We start from the raw sequence: 18523 nt of genomic DNA, 5'->3' as shown, positions 1-18523 counted from the left end.
TCTCTTTGTAATGTTTCAAGTATAATCACGGGCATAAAATGAAGGCTTTCCACGGAAAAAAATTTAACTCATATTTCCTTATGTTTGCGGTTAAAAAATAGTTGTTTATAGATCTTAATATTTGATCTGAAATTATCTTCTTTCAACCTTGAGACAATACATTAACCTGTTGTCTAGATGAATGGTAAAAGAACAGAGACACAGAAGAGAAAAATAAGAACGATGACGGGAAATTGATCTTTTCTTTCTTTTTTTTTTTTTTAACTTCATGTCGACGTGGTGGCTTACTGCATACTATGTCGAGCCGGATGATTTTACTAAAAAATGAGAAGTCAAGTAGCGTTTTTAGCATAACACGTTCAAACGTTTGACATACAACGTTCAAAGGCAGAAGCTCCCAAACTGTTGAGGCCATTGAGATGCTGCAACACTTTTCACGAGTCATGGTGCCTGATCCGCAATGCTTATGAATATGTACAGTATCAGTAACAAAAGCAGTACAATGTACACCAGATGCTGTTTCAAAGTTCTCTAATGCCCGCAGTCATGATGAACTAACTGCATTGGCTTTCATTCATTCACTCATAAGCCTTATTTTGCAGCGGATGCTCACACTGCATGATTAAGAAACCATCAGTGCACTGGTCAGAAGTACATTCTGCTGTTAACAGAGGAGCAAAGAACGCTTTTAAAGCTACTGCTGTACTTGGGAAAAGTTCAGTTTCAGTGTTTTCTTTCTATGTGTTTTGCATGGCTAAGGCGGGAGAAGAAGGGCCGCGCGGGGACTGGGGGAAGTGACCTCCCACTTTTGATTACAGAAGCAAGGCCATATATACCGCTGTAAAACATCCAACCTGTACAGGATAAAGTGGGTGACGTGAAATCGCTCTCACGTACACATCTTCCTCGTTACTTCTTATCCGCCCGCCAAACTTTCTCGTCAATCTGGGCAGGTCTGCCACGCAAACCAGCCTGAAAGAAACGCTGAATGCCGAGGCGGTGGGCGCTGCCTCACCCCGTGCTGGCTCTGGAGTTACCTGAAGCCTTCTAGCTACTGCACCCAGAGAACAAGCTTCTCATTTCAAACGGCTGTTTCCGTGGGGAATTGCGACACGAGCAGGTCCTGGGTGTGGCGATGCCAGGAGAGCGCTCAGATCTCCCATCTTCCCCGCATCTGGCAAATCCTCCCAACCCGGAGTCGGCGAGTGACCGGCGCCCGGGACCAGCGTCGCCATTCCGGAGACCGCGGGTGGACCGACCCCGCCGCAGCTGCAAATTGCCGAGGCGCCCAGGGTGCACTGTGCGTGTGCGCTTCTCCCCCACCGTCTCCGCGCCTGGAGGCGGATCCCTTCCTTGCACACAAGTCCTTATATGCACCGTTTGCACCAGCCCGCGAAACTCCGGCCCCACAAATAATTAATGGGGGAGGGAGCGTGTTGCTTTTTTCCCTCCGGCTCTTTCTCAGCGCAAGTGCGTCTGAACCTCGCGGAGAAACTCCAGGATGCGATCGAAGGGCCATTTTGCTGCAGTGCACGAATTGGCCACACAAAAATACAGCTTGGGTCCCCGTGATAAGCAAGTCAAGGTTCAGGAACGGCCCTTCGCCTTCGGCCCGCGGAGTCCGCAAAAGCCTGGGCGGAAAGGCTGCGCGCCCCTCCCCCGTCCACGCCGGTGCAGAGGCACCGGGTCAGGAAGCTCTGCGGCCGCTCCCCAGTCCCAGACCACGCCTCCTCCGCCTCCCCCCACCCCTTCACTCCTCCCAGGAAGCGGAGATAGACAGTTCTGTGTGGTTCTCCACCCCCGCCCTCCCCCCGCGGAGTGGAGGAGTTGATGTGTCTCATTATAACAGCCAATGCAGCCGCCATCCACGCACAGGCAAAGAAGCATGTCCCATTTAAATACACCCACGCAGCCCCAGCGCCCTTAGCCGATCGGGGCGCTCAGCCCACACGCACCGCCGCTCCGGGCTTGCAGATCCGCGCAGGTTGGGCTCCGGGACCCGGCGGACCGACGCGCGGAGGACCGAGATCCGGCGCCGTGGGGCCGGGGTGGGCGGGGAGGCTGGGCCCGGGGCCTGTGGCGCGACACCCGCATGAGGACGCGAGTGAAATAGACCAAGGTGGAATTTCCAAGGGAGCAGCTTCGGGGTGGTTTTGGTCCATTTCTCCAGCGAAGAAGTAGACATGGCGAGCGACTCCCCGGCTCGAAGCCTGGATGAAATAGATCTCTCGGCTCTGAGGGTGAGTAGGACATGTTTTCTGGTTTCTTTCCAGGGGTTTGGGTCAGGGTGAATGGGCTTGGTGCGTTCACTGGGGGGCTGGGGCCGGGGCCGGGGCTGGTGGGCGGCAGCGGGAGAATGCGGCGGGGACGGAACCTGGATTCGCGTTTTGATTCGGGGCCGCGAGGTGCTCCCGGCTGAGCCTCTACGGCGGGGGCCGTGCGGTGCCGTCTTCCTTTGGCCGTGGCCGAGGCGCCCCGAGGGCTCGTGCAGCTTATGCCGGTTTCATTGTGGACCGGTGTAAGAGCATTAAAATGAAAGGCGTGTGTGCGTGCGTGTGTGTGTGCGTGTGTGTGCGTGTGTGCACGCCCCGGGCAGTTGTCTGGTGCCAAGGCGCGAGACCCGACTGTCCCTTCTGCAAAAAGAATGCCAGCGGGAAGACAGGCACTGGCCCCTCAGGTTTCCCAGCTACCTGCAAGATGACACTGCGAGGCTACCGTCCCCGCGGAGCCGAACCTCCCGCTCCGAGCTGGCCTCGTAGATGGCAACGGCCTCCCCCTCCCCCTTTTCTGCCTCCCGCGCCCGGCGCCCTCTCAGCGTTCCCCGAAATGCCAGTCTGCCACTCACCTTTATTTATGGCTTTAACTCAGCCCTGCCTGTGCTTTCTGACTTTGTGGCTGTAACGTTTCAGTTTTATGGCTGAACTTATGCAGGTGAAAGGGATGTGTTTTCTGCTTTTCCTCAATCAGACCGGAACTCCCTGGAGTGTGCGTGTGTGTGTGTGTGCGTGTGTGTGTGTGTGTGTGTGTGTGTGTGGTTTCCCCGTGTCTGTGGCCAGTCCTTTGTAGAGCACCTCCCTCCCCCCAGCCCCACTGGTTTGCGTTTACCTTCACGTGAATTACCTCAGACGCCGTTTCATTGTATTGACTAAGACATCACTGATATAGAATCCATTTTGCTGTTGTTTTGAGATCAGAATACCAGGAATCCCAGTGCTGCCTCGACGCTTCCCCACCCCCAACTCTCCATCCCAGCACACTCCTTCGGGGAAGGGGGCAGAGCTTTCTTGCCGTTTTAATTAGATACTGCCTGCCGGGAAGGGGGTGAGGGGTGGGGATGGTGGCAGCAGCGGGTGTCTGAGAAGGATTGGACACCAATTTAAGGCCGGCTTCTTCCTCTCCCGAATCAAAAATAAAATTTAAAAAATAGCGAGTGCATAGACTTGATGTATGGAGGGTGCATGAGAAGGAATTGATGGTGGCTCTCCACAGGGCGACACCAGGATGGATGAAGCATGGAAGTTCACACGCCCTCCTGAGGAATACATTGTTAGATTGATGCTGAATCTTGGGGCCATTTACCTGGATTCCTAGTACTTCTGACATTGCCTCTTGCTGCACCGATATTTTAAAGAGCTACCTTTGTGATCAAAGTGGTACTTACTCTGTGGTCTCCTTAATTAAACCTTTTTTCGCCTCTCTTTTAATAACCCTTTCTTCGTCCTAATCTGTGGGGCCAAGAGGCGAGGTTTCAGCAAGGCAGGTAATGAGTTGAGAAGAAAGAGCTGCCGTTTGCAATGGGCTATTCTGATAGTCGGGCAGCGAGAGCTCATTCATGCATTATTACAGGAAGCTGTCTATTTCCCTGGAGTGGAAATGCCACATCACGAACCGGCTGCCCCCTGCGCAGCGGGGTGGGGTTGGTAACAGGGTGGGTGCTTTGGCCAGGTCTGTGGCTTCCTGCTTTACCGACTGTGTGTGTTCATTTGCCCTACTTTCTGCGCTGGGAGTTGCTGCGGGCGAGTTAATCGGGTGGATGGATGGTCCAGACTGGGGGTGGGGTGCTGCGAGTCGGTGGTGGGGTGGCGGGGGCAGTGGCAAAGGGGGACGGGGTCTGAACAATGCGCAGGGCTTGCGGTGATTTCCCTGGGCCGGAATCTCGACCTTGCTCCTCTATTGGAAAGCAGTCTGATGCGATTGGGCCGAGGCTTGTCCCTTGTGGGTTTTTTCCTGGGAAAGGTTTTCTGAAATACCAAACGCGGAGCCTGTAGGTACGGCAGCAACCAGTGAGGGCCCACCGGGTGGACGAGTGCGGTTCCCACTTGGGATGTGTGTTCTTAGGATCTGTATTTTGAAAAGACACCTTTGCATGATTCACTGAAACTGTTCTTTGTGGCCTGGGCTGCCTCTGTTTTTCTGCCTGCTGGGAGGTGTGGAAACAGAGAGGGCAACAGCTAGCTTCGGGGACCAGGAACTGCTGGCTAGAAGACTTAGACGCAGATGTGGAGGCAGTTATATATTGGAGGGCCAGGGTCTTTGACCAGTCTTGTGGGTGAGGTGTGCCTGCTGGAGTGGGTCCAAAGGCCACATAGGTAACCTCCACAAATCAGAGGGCAGATCATCTCTACCTTCCCACATTTGGAGAGGGGGACTCATCTAGATGAGATGTCACATTGGTTCCTAAGCCGTTGGTAAAGCCTGCCTGCTGAGCCCCTCCTGGGGAATGCCTGACCCCTGAAATGCAGCCAAGGTCAGTGGCTTCTAGGAGAATTTGCTGCAGACTTACCAGTCCCTTGCTGTTTTGGTGGTTCTTTAATGTACACAGTCAACGCTGTTTTTGTAAACCCTGGGCTCAGTGCATTAAAAGTAGATCCTGTCTGGAGAGGCCTTTATCCTTCTCACTTTGGGGGCTTATTGTTCTCAGCCAGTGATCCCAGACTGGACCCAGTCTAAATTTTCCCCAAATAGCAACAATGCATAATTTAAACCAGAGCAACCAATGGCAGCACTGATCATTTCAATTATGCAAGATTTGCATGGCTTAAATGTGAGTGAAGCAGGATCTTCTTTGGTTAGAAAATAGGTAATTTGAATCCAGTTTTAGCCCTGAATTTTAGAGCTCACAGAGATAAACTAAATCTTGAGGGATGGGCTGGGATGGGATGGGATGGGACGGGATGGTTTTATGGATTTAGAGCTGGAAATAGAGTTGTAGAACACTCAGCCACTCCTTTCATTGAACACTTGGGAAACTGAAGCCCAGAGACGTGAAGTAAGTTGTTCAAGGTCACACAGTAACAAAGGGAGGGGACAGCAAGGAGCGTGGTTTAGGGAAAGAATCTAGATTTCCTGACTCCTCATTCAGTGCCCTTTTCTCTAAGTCACACTTTTTGTGGTTGAATCAGAAATCAATAACACATTTTCTGCCTGAGTACTAAAGAACAGCAGAAAGGAATAATTTCACCAGCGCTGGGGAATTTTATTTGTTGAGAATGGGGAAACTACATGCAAGTAAGCTTGTGATATATGAAACCATGGAGCTTTAAGCTCCCTTTAGAATTCATCTTGTCCAAGCCCCATTCAGTGCCTACTCTTTAGGCAAATGACTATTTGAAATCACCTAGAACAGATAGTTGTCTTGCACAGGTAACCTCTCTCAGTAACCCATGTCCATCTGAGCATGTCCCAAGAAGTCAGTCTAGATATACACATTATTCAGATGTCTCTGCATGTGAGTTTATAGAGTTCTGTGTATGTTTTGTATAATCCATGAGCATACATATATTATGTGTAGTATTATGGATATAAACTGTATCCATGTGGGTGTATGAAAATGTGTGTATACATACATAGGCTACAGCAAACAACTTACTCATTCAAACCTGGGGCTTGAGTCATTCTTGCTTCAAGACATCTCAGTATTAAAAGAGATGAAACTTAACACCAGTGTGCTTTTTTACATAGGAGGTGAGCTTAGCCCACAAAGCTTTTTGGAGATTAGCATATTTCTGGACCTAAGCACCTTGGCTGTCCTTAACTTGGCCCACAGGGTAAGGCATTCAAGGCCAAGAGTTGGCTGCTGCTGACCTCATACTCCCAGCGTCCGCCAGGACTCACATACACTTTTGTATTTGAACAAAATTAGATGACCTACGTGTGTCTTTCCCCTTACCCTCACTCCCTAGCCATTTCTTTCTCTATTGAAACCCAGATTTCAGAATTGACCTTATCTGAAAGCCTTGCATACACCCCTTTGCTACACTTTTCATGCTCATGTTTCACTTCGTGTGGGATTTTCTTCCTTTTTTTTTTTTGAGACAGAGTCTCGCAGTGTTGCCCAGGCTAGAGTGCAGTGGCGCGATCTTGGCTCACTGCAACCTCCACCTCCCAGGTTCAAGTGATTCTCCTGTCTCAGCCTCCTGAGTAGCTGGTGTTTCAGGCACCCACCCCCATGCCCAGCTAGTTTTTAAAGTATTTTTTTTTAGTAGACATGGGGTTTCGCTATGTTGGCCAGGCTGGTCTCAAACTCCTGACCTCGTGATCCACCTACCTCGGCCTTCCAAAGTGCTGGGATTACAGGCGTGAGCCACTGCGCCTAGCCAGTGCACGATTTTTCCTTTGCTTCTTTACTAAACCGTGGACTACTTGAGGGCAGAGGCTAGGTCTTGTTCATCTTTGGATCCGTAGTCTCCATTAGTTGATAAATGGATGAATGAGTACATGAATGAATGCATGGGTGAATGAGTGGAATGAACACCATCTCCCCGGTTGTATGTCCCCCTCTTATTAGCTCTGTGACTTTGGGTAGGTCATTTAACCATAGTTAATAGGAATGGTCACAACTGTTTGCCTTTCTCACACACTGGTTTCAAAATCAAAGTATTTAAGGCAATGCTTTAAAAACCATACAGCACTATACAAATATGCTAACCCAAGATTAAGCAGAATTTAGTGGGAAAATCGATCCCATCAACATTTGATTGCAGTGATTTTATCTAATAGAAAATTATCCTGGCTTGGCACAGTGGTTCACACCTGTAATCCCAGCACTTTGGGCGGTAGAAGTGGGAGGGCTGCTTGAAACTAGTAGCTTCAGACCAAACTGGGCAATGGAAGGCGACCTCATTTCTACCGAAAAAAAAAAAAAAAAAAGCTAGCGTGGTGGTTTGTGCCTGTGGTTCCAGCTACTGGGGAGACTGAGGTAGGAAGATAGTCTGAGCTTGAGAAATCGAGGCTGTGATTGTGTCACAGCACTTCAGCCTTGGTGACAGAGTGAGATCTTTTCTCAAAAAAAGAAAAAAGGAAGACGATTAAGAAAAGAACAAATAATCCTGAGAACAAGGTATCAGAAGGTTCCGACTCGTTTTAGTAGCAGCTCAACAGACCTTAGCTGCCGTTTTCCTTTTGTGTGCCAATACGACCTCATGTGTTTCTCTGATGGCCTGAGTATTAGCATTCATTACATATGAGGTAAGCTCAGACCCGAAGCTTTTTGGAGATTAACATATTTCTAAACTAGTATCAACTATCAGCTTTGTTCACTAAAACCTTCTTTTTTAAAAAACTTTTTCTCCTTTTTATGTATTACTGATTATTCAAATACAAACATATTATGTCTATGCCTTCCCAAAGTTTTTTTTTAGGTAGAGTGGACACCTAAAATGATACACTAATGGCCCAGTATTGAAAACTTTCTGGTAAGATGTCTCCTGGGGCTTAAAGAAATCTCAAAACATTATTAATTCATTACTCCAGAGCACTTAATTAAATTTGGTCTAAAATGAGATTTTAGTAAAGTTGCACAAATTGATAACAGTGTCTTAAAATGATAACAGCATGGCAATTTTTTCATTAGATATTCTTTGTGTTTTTCAGAGATACTAAACAGGTGTTTTCTTTACAGTGACATTTCCTTATAAAAAGCAGGGTGTGCTGGTAGTTATCAGAACATCAGAGAAATATGCATAATCGCTTTCAGTATTCATTATTAACCGGAGTAATCATTAGTACAAAAGCCAGTGTAAGTCATGGTTTGCTGTTTGCATAATTATCTACTTAGGAGGTCATGGAATATTTTGTTGATGAGAAATACCCAGTACATTTTCTTCAGGAAATACTGCTTTTTCCCCCTTATCTGTAAGACTCTTTGAAATCTTATAATTTTGAGTCTAGCCCATTGGGCCTTTCTTCCTTCTGTGTCTCTGCCCTGGAATTAATCTTCCGCGCCCTCCTTGTTCCAACACCATTCCTTCTCTCAGTGATAGTGGTTCTAAAGTCCACCCAGTCAGGCGCTCCTGTGATTGAATCATGACCGCCATGCCCAGCTGAGCACAACCAGTCTCTGATTCCCTTCCTGATAGAATTTGGAGTAACTTGAGTCTGAAAGATGCTTTAATGTCAAATTGATTCTTACATTTCTGTGGGGGAAGTAGCTCTCTGAGAACAGGGCCTAAACTGGTTTGTTAGCAGTGTGCTGAGAATTCTAAGAAAATCTTAATGATATTTTTTGAATGAAATGTTATTCTGCACATATAAATATAAGGTCTCTAGTGGAGAGAGAGGGAGGACTTAAGTAGAAAATGTTGGATGAATTCCGCTTGTGATTTCTTCCAGTCTGGTTGGAAGCTTATTTCCCTTTAGAGAAACATGATTCTATCCACTTCTTTTTACATGCCCTGGCTGTCTCACGGGGGTGCCCTCGGCTTCTCAAAACACATTTTATTTCACCCCAACTTAAAATTCTTTCCTTACTGTTGATCATGTGGGTCCCCTTGTCTCCACTGTTCCCTGAGAGTGCCCTAGTTACTCTCCTCTGGGCAACACCCGCGACAGGACCCTGCCTCCTGCTCCTCTACCACCAGCCGTCTTCTGACTGGTCTCTTGTACACTGTAGCCCCAGGAGTCTTCCTAATGCACAGTTTCAATCTGGTTGTTTTAATTCAAGGCCTTCTCTGACTCCTTAGTCTACAGACTGAAAACTAAACTCTTTAGCAAGTTGTCAAGACCAGCTGCAATTCAGAGGGGCCTCTCGCCAACTTCATTACCCCACGGGTGCTCTGTAGGGGTGCTCTACCTTAGTCTCCTTTCCTGTACCTACTGCCCAACACTAAAAATTTAAACCCTCTCCCATTCATAGACTGTGTCAGAACTGACCTCACACCTCTTTCATAACACTCAGAACTTTCTGTCTTGGATTATATTCACTACTAGACAATTGCTTCTTCAAGGCAACGTTTGATTTTCTTAGGGGTCCTCACCAGTTTTCTTTACACAGCAGGCGTTCGTTCAACGGACAGATTTTGAATTAACAAAATATATAATGTGCAGCCCTTTTAGAAGGGCTGGAGGTGATGCTATGTAGAGAGACTATAGAAACTTCACAAAGGTGGGAACTGTGCTGACCACAGCACAATTCAGGGATCGCGAATTACATTATAGTCTATGTCGCATGACTCGGGACACCTTTTATGTAGAGTACAATTCCAGTGGATGCTAATTACATACAGTACAATTCCTGGGGCACCAGTTATGAGAATACTATGCCTGATCCTGGGTAGGTATTCCTATTTCTAGAATTTTCCTACCAAAGAAAATGTTCTCTCCATTGCCGTCTTATTCTAAGTTTTGAGAAATTTAAAACACCATGTGTGGCCAGGTGAGGTGGCTCACACCTGTAATCCGAGCACTTTGGGAGGCCGAGGCAGGCAGATCACGAGGGCAAGAGATCAAGACCATCCTGGCCAACATGGTGAAACCTTGTCTCTACTAAAAAATAAAAAAATTAGCCTGGTGTGGTGGCGGGTGCCTGTAGTCCCAGCTACCCGGAAGGCTGAGGCAGGAGAATCGTTTGAACCCAGGAGGCAGAGGTTGCAATGAGCTGAAATCTTGCCACTGCACTCCAACCTGGTGACAGAGTGAGACTCTGTCTCAAAAAAAAAGAAAGAAAGAAAAGAAAATGGGTTAGAATTCCGAGCCGCGTGCGTGTGTGTGTGTGTGTGTGTGTGTGTGTGTGTGTGTGTGTGTTTGGAGTGTGTTTCAATTATTTTAATAACCTGATAATATTTATGACTACTATTTTGATCAAATAGTAACAAGTGGGTGGGAAAGGGTGTGCTTCTAGAGTGGCCCACTGGAAGACAATATTGAGTTTTTATCTTGACAGAGGTGGCAGTGAGTGAGTAGAGAGTTTGGGAGATGGTGAGCTTTAATGAGGCACACAAGCTGGGAGTTAGAGCTCAGTGTCATTGCTGGGAGTTAGAGATGACTTCCAGCAATTTCTATTGCTGGGATGCATATTCCTGGAATATGTAAGGGAATTAGAAGCAGGACTAAGGTCATTTAAATAGCCATGGATTCTTATTCTACCTGTTGGGGATAGCAAGAGATTGCAAACTGTGGACCTCAATGAGCTGAGAATTGTCATTGAAAGTAATATCCCTTCCTAATTTTTAAATGAGTTTTCTTTTTCCCAACCTTTAGATTCTGATTTATAATTTAAAGCGTTGTTCCAGTTTTTGAAGACGGAGTGATAGGGTGACGGGCTGACGTGACTTCTACTAGGTGCTCCCTTACAGTGTTGCTGCTGGATACCTGGGTTTAGACTCTGATATAACCCTAGACTTTCAAGTGTTGTCTCTCTAGTTAGTGAAATTAGAACCTTGGCAGTATGGATCAAGTAGGAAATTTGTAGACTTTAACAATACATTACATATGTTACAAACATTTGTTTGATTAGTGTATTAGAAGGCACAAATTTGGGTGCATTGTAAATCTGGGTCCAGTACTGTGTGATTCTGTGAAATATGATTAACTGTAGGGGAAGAAATGCACATGGTGCCTGGCATTCATTCATTCATTTGTTCATGTATATATTCATTCAGTACCTGATTATTGGGTGCTACTCGTTGCTGGGGCTGAGCTGAAGACAACACCGGCATGGCGTCTATACCCATGGTTGGATGGAGAGGAGTCTGCACTTGTTTTTCACCACACTCTAGCTACACTGATTTTTTTTTTTCTGTTTTGTAGATGTGCCAAGCTCATTTTTGTAGTTCTCTATATCAGAAATTTCACATGGAGGGTTCCATCTTATTATTTAGGTCTAAGGTCAGATGCTGCCTATGTTATTACTTATGTATCTGCATAACACATTTACCCTCAAACTTCGTGGCGTAAACAACAACTGGACCAGGAATTCAGAAGTGGCTTACCTGGGTGGTTTTAGCATGAGGTATCTCCTGAGGTTGCAGGAAGATTTTGGCAAGGTCAGTATCTTCTGAAGGCTTGACTGGGGCTGGAGGATCACTTTCCAAGATGATTTACGTATGTGGTGCTGGTTGTTGCTAGGAGGCCTCAGTCCTCCCCATGTAGATGGGTCCACTGGTTGCTTGAGCATCCTCATAACATAGTGCCCACTTTTACCAGACAAATCAAGAAAGCAAAGCAGAAGCCACAATGTCTTTTATGACCTAGCCTTGGAAATCACACACCATCATTTCTGCAGTACCCTATTGGCTACTCAAGTCAGGCCTATTCATTGTGGAAGGGCCCTCTCAGAGGCTCACTACTACACAGAGAGGCTTCCTTTGCAACATACCTCTGAAGTAGCACTCCCTCCCACCCTGTAACTGTCCAGTTTAGTGCTTTATTGTCTTTAAGGCAGTTATGACTATCTGGGTTTTTTTAAAAACCTGGCTCTCCCAACTGGAGCCTAATAAACTTTGTGAGAACAGGGATCTCACCTGCATGTTTAGCTCTACATTCCGGGTGCTTTGAGCTGTGTCTGGCACATGATAAATAAATATCAATTGTATGAATGAAATTAATTAATTCATTTAGAAGGGATCTTTATTTATTACACCTCATACCTCCAGAAAATAAGCTGTGGGTCCTGCTGACAAAAGGCACAAATAGGATAAAGCCATAAAACCATGATGAAGGTAAAATGAAAAGTAAATGGGGTTTGTGTTTGCATGTCTTTGTCTATATATCTACTTATCTGTGTGTCTATCTAGGGCTTGTTGATCCAATTGACCTCTTGTGCAGGTAGAAATTGGGGCTCAGAGAAGTTACTTGTCTAGTCCAAGGATGAAAGTGGAATGTGGAACTGGGTCCCGTTATGCCACGTCCCTCAACTGGATTGCCAGCATCCTGGACATCTTAGTGAATCAGTCATTCCCACAACACAAAAGCCAGCCTAACAATGTATAGATATGAAGATGGTTATTAAGTTGTTTGTATGTACAGAACACACTGAAGACAGTGTGCTCCACTGTGAAAAAACCCAATCTAATTAGATGGTAGAGGAGAATTCAGCTAAGTTAATCACTATAGAGAATTAGCAGTGTTTCAGATGTAGAAAATAAAAGTTATGATTCTATGTGCAAAGAGGCCACCTGCAGCAGCTAAAAATAGATGCCGTATTTTAACCTGAGTAAGAAGCTACAAAGACTCCTGGGGCTCTAGGGCCCAGAAAATGCAGACTGTGAAAGGGAGCAAACACTAATACTGCTGAGTTGTTAAAAATTTGTTTAATTTTTAAAAAGCTTTTCTGGTTCTCATTATAAAAGCAATAGTCATTGCAATGGTTTCTGCGTGGTCATTGCAGGAAACTTGGAAAATGGAGAAAAAGTAAAAAGAATTCTCAAATTATTCAAACTTATGATTCCTGATGATAACTACATATGCACTTTGGTGTATGGCTTAGTAGTTTTTTCCTATCCATGGCTAAATAGTTCTTTTTAAACAGTGAGATAATATTGTATATATTATATATAACCTATTTTTAAACGAATAATTAGCCTTTTCTCATGCCATTAATCTTTTTCTAAGGCATAACTTTTAAAACTCTTTTTTCATGAGAAATTTAAACTTATGTAAAAGTGGACAGAATACAGGAAGCAACAGATGCTGGAAAGGTTGTGGAGAAATAGGAAAGCTTTTACACTGTTGGTGGGAGTGTAAATTAGTTCAACCATTGTGGAAGACAGTGTGGCAATTCCTCAAGGATCTAGAACCAGAAATGCCAGTTGACCCAGCAATCCCATTACTAGGTATATACCCAAAGGATTATAAATTATTCTGCTATAAAGACATATGCACATGTATGCTTATTGCAGCACGAGTCACAATAGCAAAGACTTGGAACCAACCCAAATGCCATTCATTGATAGACTGGTTAAAGAAAATGTGGCACATATACACCATGGAATACTATGCAGCCATAAAAACGATGAGTTTATGTCCTTTGTAGGGACATGGATGAAGCTGGAAACCATCATTCTCAGCAAACTAATACCAGGAACAGAAAACCAAACACCACATGTTCTCACTCATAAGTGGGATTTGAACAATGAGAACACATGGACACAGGGAGGGGAACATCACACACTGGGGCCTGTCAGTGAGTGGGGGACTAGGGGAGGGATAGCATTAGGAGAAATACTTAATGTAGATGATGTGTTGATGGGTGCAGCAAACCACCATGACATGTGTATACCTAGGTATCAAACCTGCACATTCTACACATGTATCCCAGAACTTAAAATATAATAAAAAAAGTAGACAGAATATCGGAATGCTCATATATTAGTGATAGGAATGTAAAATGCTACAGCCATTTTGGAAAATATTTTGACAATTTCTCAAAATGTTAAATATAGAGTTACCATATGACCCAGGAAGTATATGCTCCAGAGAACAAACTGTATTCACACAACAATGTATACATGAATGTTTATAGTAACCTCAAAGAGGAAACAACCCAAGTTGTCCATCAGCCTATGAACAAATAAACAAAATGTAGAATGGTATATCCATACAATGGAATATTCATTCTATAATAAAAGAAAGTGCTGATACACACTACAACATGAATGAACATTATGCTATGTGAAAAAAGCCAAACACGAAAGGAGACATGATTGTATAATTCTATTTGTATAAAATATCTGGAAGAGGCAAGTCCATAGAGATAGGAGGTAGACTAATGCTTGCTGGCAGAGAGTGACTGTTAATGTCCCAAATTAGATAGTGGGCATGTTTATACAGCTCTGTGAAATATACTGAAAGTCACTCATACACTTCAAAAGAGTAAATCCTATGGAATATGAATTAAATCTCAACAAAACTCCTATTAAAAGGTAGATAAAAGGGTTAATAATCTCTCTACTGAAAAATTATCCCCCATGACCAATCCTGTTTCATCTATCCTCCCACCCACCTTCTCCCCCATGTTATTTTAAAGCAGCATATCATTTCATTTATAAATATTTCAGTAGCTTATGTACTTAAAAAACACATGACCACATTACTATTATCATGCCTAAAAGATTTAACATGTAATAAAATATCCAGTCAGTGTTCAACTTTCCAATCATGTTTTTAGACTGCTTAGCATTTTATTCTGCAGATGTATCATAATATATTTAACTAGTTCCTGATGATGAAGTTTGAGGTTATTTCTAACTTTCCAACTCTTATAAATAAATAGTGCTTCAATAAATATCCTTATATATAGGTCTGTGTGTGCATCTCTTTTTCCTTAGGATAACGCCTTAGAAATTGAATTTAGAATGAAAGTGTATGAATGATCTCTAAGGCTCTTGATAATGCCAGATTGACTTCCAATTTCTTGTGCTCTAGGTGTGTGCCATTTATAAATGAACACATAAGACTCAGAAAAATCAATTAGTTTACCAAAGGTCACAGGGCTACTAAGTGGCTGAGCTTACAACTGACTGGCCTAAAGCTACTGCCAACAGTGACTCACCTGGCCATCATTTGATTTATGGACCTTGTCATGACATCAGAATCATCTGGTATATTATCACTCTGGGGCTCAGAGACTTCCCAGAAGCCTTTGGTTTAGGGCACAAGTTCTCTTTCATGAGCATAGTGGTGTTTTAAGAGCTATTTCCAAGATATTTCTTCCTTGTAACTTTGTTTTGTAAGATAAGCAATGTCAGCTTAGAATGTGTTTTTTTTTTCTTTCCCCCTTGCCTGAAATCTTAAAAACCTAAAATGTTAGCCATTTGGGGATTAACAGTGATGTTCTTGTGGAGTGTATGTAGGAGATGTTTATCTTTTTTTTTTTTTTTTATTTTTATAAAATTTTTTTTTTTTTTTTTTGATTTTTACAGGAATGGAATAGCAACTTTATAACTGCTATGGCCATACATAGAAAACTTATTTGTTATTATTGTTAGTAGTAGTAGTTTTTGTATTTTTACTTGAGATGGAGTCTCCATCTATTGCCTAGGCTGGAGTGCAGTGGGGTGATCTCTGCTCACTTCAACCTCCGCCTCCTGGGTTCAGGCAATTCTTCTGCCTCAGACTTCTGAGTAGCTGGTATTACAGGTGCTTACCACCATGCCTGGCTAATTTTTGTATTTTTAGTAGTGATAAGGTTTGACCGTGTTGGCCAGGCCGGTCTTGAACTCCTGACCTCAGGTGATCTGCCTGCCACAGCCTCCCAAAGTGCTAGGATTACAGGCATGAGGCACTGCACTTGGCTTGTTTATATTTAATCTGTCATTCTATCTGGAAAATTATCCAGCCAGTGTGTTTGGAAGATGTATGGAATCAGGCTCAAAGGTTTTAGTTTTTTAAGAACTGAAGACCCTGAATCTGTGACAATCACAGAAGGTAGCAAGGTGAGCTAGGGCTCATGATAAAACATATCACCATGATAAAACAGAGGCTATTCTCAAGCCTTAGTCTGCCAGATGATTATGCTTTCAATTTTTCACATAGGTAGATATTTTAAGATTCTAATGAAGAAAATAGAAGATAGAACAGGGAGCCACCAGAGTAAAAAGCTCCATATTCTGGACTATAATCTACTTTCAACCTGGTTTAAAGTAAGAAACTGTTAAAATTGACACAACTTTATGGCCGTTGGTCTTGCAGAGGGCAATTTCCTTGATTTACTAGAGTTTATAACCTAACCCTCCATTTAAAATGCCTATAAATTATTTATGTCTAGGGTAAAAATCCAGGGCTTCACATGAACATGGTTTCATCATTTCTACCTCTAGGTATTTTTTTTAAGCTGCCTGTAATCAAATGATAGCAGTGTGGTGGGTGGAATAGGTTGTAAGCAGTAATTGCAAACTGTATTTTAATAATAATAATATTTAGCATTTATAGAGCACTTTATATCTTCAAAGTACTTGCAAACATTATCTAATTAAATACTCTCTCTGATTATAATCTGGATGTAAATGCGCTTAAACTCAGGACAGGGTCATGAGAAAACTATGCATTTGAAAGTTGCTGCTAGCTATGCTTTCAAAACCTATGCAGTGATGGGAAAGTTGGAGCTCGGATTCTGTTGGACCGTTTTTGGGCAGCTCAGCTCAGCCCGACGGCAGAATTAGATCACATATGCACTTGATGACTCTGCTAGATAGCTTATCACTAAAAACTGAGTGTTGATCATCACAGTGATCCTTACAGTTGCTAAAACATGAATAGCATAAATAAGCTTTAAAATGAGGTCCCTCGCTACATTTCATGCCCCGGCTTCAGCTGAAAATGCCATTAGTGAGTGAAATGAAGTGGCATAGTGCAAGGAAGAATCGCTATGCATTGTGGTTTAGTAATTTCTATCTGAGAGTAATAGATTAAACTGAACAGTAGGATTCATCATAAAGAAATGCACCAGAGAAATGAAACATCTTTAGTTTGGCTGTATTAACGACTTCTTGCTGTTTTGGATATGTGTCTGTGTATTGTCCCCTTGCACGTATACCCTGTGTTGCCAATTTAGAGAGTGTTTGGAGCAAGGACCTATGCAGCTTACTCAGTAGGTAGCAGAGCATTCTGCAGTTGGTAGATTCTCAGTAAATGTTGTCCTGTGTGCTGTGATTTTCTAGAAGCTAGTTGAGAGTTTAACCCTGTAAGTCAGTGTTCTCAAAGTGGGATCCTTGGACCAGCAGCTTCAGGATCCTCTTAGGCCCTTCCTCTCTCAACCTTTTTTTTTTTTTTTTTTTTTTTTTTTTGAGACAGGGTCTTACTCTGTCCCCCAGGCTGGAGTGCAATGGTGCGATCTTGGCTTATTGCAGCTTCGACCCCTGGTGCTCAGGTGATTCCCTCACCTCAGTCCCCCAGGATAGGAGGTACTACAGGCATGTGCCACCAAACCTGGCTAATTTTTGTATTTTTTGTAGAGACAGAGTTTCTGACATGATCTCTGATTCCTGACTGCAAGGGATCTGCCTGCCTCATCCTCTCAAAGTGCTAGGATTACAGCCGTGAGCCAACCATGCCTGACTTCTCTCAACTATTGAATCAGAAACTCTGGAGATGGGGAACATCAACTTTTGCATTAAGAAGCCCTCCTGGTAATTCAGAAGCCCTTGGGAGTCTGGGAACCACTGGCCTAAATGTTTAAAAGACAATTTTCTTGGCTGGGCATGATGGCTCATGCCTGTAATCCCAGCACTTTGAGAGGCTGAGGTGGAAGTTTCACTTGGACCCAGGAGTATGGGATCAGCCTGGGAAACATAGTGAGACCTCATCTCAATAAAATGAAATAAAATAAAAAAGAAAAACAAAATATATTAATGGAAATTTGGATATGTCTAAAAATGTCGCAGAATAGGAAATAGTGATTGATTTATGGCAAACGCAACTTTTTCATAAGGTACATGACCTCAAAGAAATTGTGGACAGTACATATTTTTATGATTATGGAAGTTAATTTTTTTTTTACTAATATATGCTTTTGAATTGTTTGTAAGAATCAAGGATACTTGAAATTGAAAAGCCTACAACTTTTAATTGATAATTTTGGACTTTGCATTGTTCTTTGCATTGCCCCCTTTTTTTTTTTAAAGCATGTTTATTCAGATTGCAGAAAAGCTCCACTCCCTTGATCAACAAGATGCATCCTTCAGATGTCAATTTCCTGTTTTTCCCTATAGGCCTGTAGGGATTGAGTTTGAAACCCTAGGAGGTCCTGACATTTTCTTGGAAACTGAAAGAACCCAAATGCCCATCAATGACAGACTGGATAAAGAAAATGTGGCACATATACACCATGGAATACTATGCAATCATAAAAAAGGATGAATTCATGTCCTTTGTAGGGACATGGATGAATCTGGAAACCATCATTCTCAGCCAACTGACACAAGAACAGAAAACCAAACAAACACTGCATGTTCTCACTCATCGGCAGATGTTGAACAATGAGAACACATGAGCACAGGGAGGGGAACATCACACACTGGGGTCTGTTGGTGGGTGGGGGGCTAGGGGAGGGACAGCAGGGGGTGGGCAGGTAGGGGAGGGATAAGGTTGGGAGAAATGCTTGATGTGGGTGACGGGGGTATGGAGGCAGGAAACCACCATGGCGTGTGTGCCTATGCAGCAATCCTACAAGATCTGCACATGTACCCAGAACTTAAAGTACAATTAAGAAAAAGAATCCATATTCACAAACTCTTTGAGCTCCACTTTTGTTAGAAGCCTAAAATCTTTGGGTCATTTATTTTTTGAGACCTGGGAAATGGAATGTGTA

The 18523-nt window shown here is 43.7% G+C and overlaps 1 protein-coding gene across 4 annotated transcripts in view; it reads left to right on the top strand.

The window, feature by feature from the left end:
* Positions 1-252: 252 nt before the first annotated feature.
* Positions 253-18523, top strand: part of TNIK (TRAF2 and NCK interacting kinase) — a 412478-nt gene continuing 394207 nt past the window's right edge. For all 4 annotated transcript variants that reach the window (XM_017529736.2, XM_017529735.2, XM_017529734.2 and 1 more), the window contains exon 1: positions 253-2240. In XM_017529736.2, the coding sequence (XP_017385225.1) occupies positions 2184-2240 (57 nt within the window). In that variant the 5' untranslated portion in view covers positions 253-2183. The remainder of the gene's footprint in view (positions 2241-18523) is intronic.

Source organism: Cebus imitator, unplaced genomic scaffold (genome assembly GCF_001604975.1).
Source record: "Cebus imitator isolate Cc_AM_T3 unplaced genomic scaffold, Cebus_imitator-1.0 Scaffold61, whole genome shotgun sequence".
Taxonomy (NCBI): Eukaryota; Metazoa; Chordata; class Mammalia; order Primates; family Cebidae; genus Cebus; species Cebus imitator.
The sequence above is the reverse complement of the archived record's forward strand: the minus strand, read 5'-3'. Positions and strand labels throughout refer to the sequence as shown.